Here is a 3934-nt window from a genome sequence, read left to right as displayed (position 1 = left end):
TGTTGTTTCTTGAATAAATATCCCTTATCTCAAATGCCCATCCCTTATCTGAAGCGATCACTTCAAATACAACAGGATGGGCTCTTGTTTTATCCTGTGAGCGGGGTTTCCGCGCCGTTTGGAGTTGAGAGGATTGAAGCAGCACTGGCTCTCGCCCGCACTGTTTTCTGAACCGTGTGTAAACAAGCCGTGATTGGGAAATAATAGGGACTATGGCTGACAGTACTGACCAGGGGATGTGTGCTCTCTCTCTCTCTCTTTCTCTCTCTGTCAAAGAGACCTTTGTTCTCTCTGACATTATTTAGAAAAAAATCTATTTCAGAGAAACGGTTTGGACATGCCGGTATTGGACTGGGGTGGACAAAGTTTAAAAAAATCACACAACACCAGGTTTTAGTCCCACAGGTTTAATTGGAAGCACTAGCTTTCGGAGCGCCGCTCCTTCAAACGCAGCACCGCTGTGTCTCAGTAAAACAAAATGCTGAGCTCTTACTGACTGGCTGAGCTCCGGCCGGCAGAGGGTCCCCTCAGAGATTATCGGGGACGAGGTAAGGTTTTTTTGGGGGGGTGGGGGGGTTCCGGGGATGCGATTTAATTTGCAATCGCTCCAGGGTTTCAAATGAGCCTGAGGGCACCAGTTGGGGAAACTCCAAATCCGAATGGAGTTAAAGCTGGATTTCAAAGCTGTGCGTCGAGCCCCAGTGGGGGACTGAAACAGTTTGAGCTCCGGCTGAGGGAGAGGGGACAGACCGCGGTGTAAAATATCTTCCACACACACACACACACACACTGTCTGCCATTCTGGTCACCAGTCTATGGGAGGGTTGTGATTGCACTGGAGTGAGTTGAGGAGTTTCACCAGGATGCTGCCTGGGCTGGAGAGAGACTCGATAAGAACCCCAAAAGAACTGCGGATGCTGTAAACTGAAAACTGCTGGAAAAGCTCCTCAGAATGAGGAAGGGTCACTCGACTCGAAACGTGAAGTCTGATTTATCTCCACAGATGCAGAGCAGAAATCATAGATAACATTTCGGGTCGATTGACCTCCCCTCAGAGTCATCGAGCTGTCCAGCACGGAAACAGACCCTTCGGTCCAACTCGTCTATGTCGTCCAGTTCTCTTAACCTCACCTTTTGCCAGCACTTGGCCCAAACCCTTCCTATTCATATACCCATCCAGATGCCTCTTAAATGTGGCAATTGTACCAGCCTCCACCACTTCCTCTGGCAGCTCGTCCCATACACGTACCACCCTTAGGTCCCTTTTATATCTTTTCCCCTCTCAGCCTGAATTTTGTCCCTGGATAGACGGGACTGTTTTCCTCAGAGCGGAGAAGGATGGGGGGCGGGAGGGGATGGGGGACGCGGTGGCTCAGTGGTTAGCTCTGCTGCCTCACAGCATCAGGGACTCCAGTTCGATTCCAACCTCGGCCGACTGTCTGTGTGGAGTTTGCACATTCTCCCCGTGTCTGGGTGGGTTTCCTCCGGGTGCTCCGGTTTCCTCCTACAGTCCAAAGATGTGCAGGTCAGGTGAATTGGCCTTGGGAAATTGCCCACAGTGTTAGTCAGAGGTGAATGTAGGGGAATGGGTCTGGATGGGTTGCTCTTCGGAGGGTCGGTGTGGACTTGTTGGGCCGAAGGGCCTGTTTCCACACTGTAGGGAATCTAATCTAAAGAAAAACCTGATTGAGGAGCATGGACGGGATAGGCAGGGCTAAACTCTCTACGTTGGTGGAGAGGTCAGTAATGAAGGGACACCGGTTTAAGGAGGGTTTGAAGAGACACAATCAGACGCCGGTCAGTGGGAATCCGGAACTCAAAAGGCGGGGACTTGAAGACATTTAAAAACTACTTCTGGAGAGCACATCAAACACTAGCACAGACAAGGCAAGGGCTGGAAAATGGGATTAAAATAGATGCTTAATAACTGATGCGGACACGATGGGCCTTCGCCCCCCCCCCCCCCCCGTGCTACTGTAGCTGGAACAACACGGAATATCCAAGAATTAAATCTCCCGGGAGAGCGCGGTATACCCCCCCCCCCCTCTCTGGAAAGACTGGAATCAATCCGCTCTGATCTTTGGGAACACTTAACACGGCGGCGACATCAAAGGGACGGCAAACACTCCCAGCCCCCCGTCCTGTTTGTTGAGGGGGGTGGGGGTGGATGAAAGGGCCCCCACTCTCAAAGACCGCCCAGTTTTCTGTTGGCCAGTGCGTTCATTGGCAGGGAGTCAGAGGGAAGATGAAATAAGCGGAGATGGCAATTCAACTCCCCCCCCACCCCACCGTCCCCCCCGCCCCAAGCCATGTTCCCGACCGGAGCGGAGTGTGTGGAGTGAGCTCCCTCAGTATTTAACCAGCGTGGCTTCAGCACTCAGGGGCGGCTCGAGATTCCTCATCCAACTCCAGAGAGCTGCTGTAACAATTGTGGAGAACTTTACTTTAAATCATATCCACCAAGTCGTCTTTTTAAAGAGAAAAGATTTAAACTATTGGGAATAACTATTGGGAGGGGAAAACTACCTCGGCTGGAAAATTGACACGTTTGAATTGCACGATTTTCTGTTTCATTCTGCTTGATTCTTTTTTAAATTAATTTCAGTTTTTTTTTAAATTTAGTTGGGTTTCACTCTCCCTGCGTCAGGGACCAGTGTATTTTTTTTATTATTTTGGTTGGGGTGCTGGAATCCTATCCTGAGACAGCGGGAGTAACCTGAGCGGATTTTGCTTTAAGTGTTTTTTTTTGAGAAAGGGGAATAGAGAGAGAGAGAGTTCTGCAGAGAATGGTCTCCGCTCCGAGCCTGTGGCGCCCGCTGCTCTTCGGCTTCGCCCTGTGTCAGCTCGGCGGCCCCGCCGACACCAGGAAAAGCTGGAAGGGTGCCCGACAGAACTCCCACTACCGCCGGCCCCAAGGGCTCTCTGCCCGGGATAGGAGCCAGCAGCAACCAGCGGCGGCGGCGCCTGAGACCGAGGAGAGTTTCACTTTGGACTTCACCGCGGTAGAAGGAAACATTGATAACTTCATGACTCAGATCAAGAGCCTGGCTCAGTCCCTCTACCCCTGCTCCGTCCAGAAGCTCAACGATGACATGAGGCTCCACTTTCTGACCAACTCCTCGGTTACCTGTAACGACGGCACTCCGGCTGGGTAAGGAATTTCACGCCTCCCCCCCCCCCCCACTGGACGGTCCTTCCCCCCCCCCCCCAAACAAAACCCCCACTGACATCTCACATTGTCCGGCAGAGAGGATTTCATTTTTAAAAAACAGCCCCTTTCAATCACGACACTCGGCTTCCTTTGAAAACGGACAGGGCTAGAGAAAAATTAACTACCACCCCCCAAAATAATATCCGCGCCCCTCCTCAATCAGTGATCAAAAGTTCTCAGGGATTGGTTTTGCTGCTGAAGGGAATCCGGGTGCGAATGTCATTTTTTTCTGATGTATTTTTTAAAGTCCACTTTATGGATGGAGCTTCTCTCTTTCTCTCTCCCCCGCCCCCTCACCCCCTTCTCTCTCTCTCTCTCTCTTGCTCTCTCCCTTCTCCACGCCACCACCGCCCCCAGACCCTAAAAACCTAAAATCTGAGCTGGAGCTTGCTGAAGAACGCGTGGATTCACTCTGCAATGTCCCGAATACAGCAGCTCAGGGCTGTACACGGCCCCGTGTCGCTCACTCGCACCGGGACCCGGCATTCTCCTATATACAACACCCCAAAGGTGACCCCTCCGCACATCCCAGCCTCCTTCCCCAACCAATTAGTCCGTCTGATACTCACATCCCGATCAATTTCACCCCCTCCGTGTGTAAAACTCACATCCTGATCAGTTTCACCCCCTCCCCGTGTAAAACTCAATCCCGATCAGTTTTACCCCCTCCCCGTGTAAAACTCACATCCTGATCAATTTCACACACCCCCTCCCCTGTGTAAA

General features: G+C 51.7%; 1 protein-coding gene across 1 annotated transcript in view; it reads left to right on the top strand.

Moving 5' to 3' along the window:
* Positions 1–2322: 2322 nt before the first annotated feature.
* notum1a (notum, palmitoleoyl-protein carboxylesterase a) overlaps positions 2323–3934 on the top strand; it is a 41420-nt gene continuing 39808 nt past the window's right edge. The window contains exon 1 of the mRNA XM_043714985.1: positions 2323–3151. Within this exon, the coding sequence (XP_043570920.1) occupies positions 2787–3151 (365 nt within the window). The 5' untranslated portion in view covers positions 2323–2786. The remainder of the gene's footprint in view (positions 3152–3934) is intronic.

The sequence above is a fragment of the Chiloscyllium plagiosum genome, chromosome 24 (assembly GCF_004010195.1).
Source record: "Chiloscyllium plagiosum isolate BGI_BamShark_2017 chromosome 24, ASM401019v2, whole genome shotgun sequence".
NCBI lineage: Eukaryota > Metazoa > Chordata > Chondrichthyes > Orectolobiformes > Hemiscylliidae > Chiloscyllium > Chiloscyllium plagiosum.
Note: the sequence above shows the minus strand (reverse complement) of the source record. Positions and strands in the feature narration are given on the sequence as shown.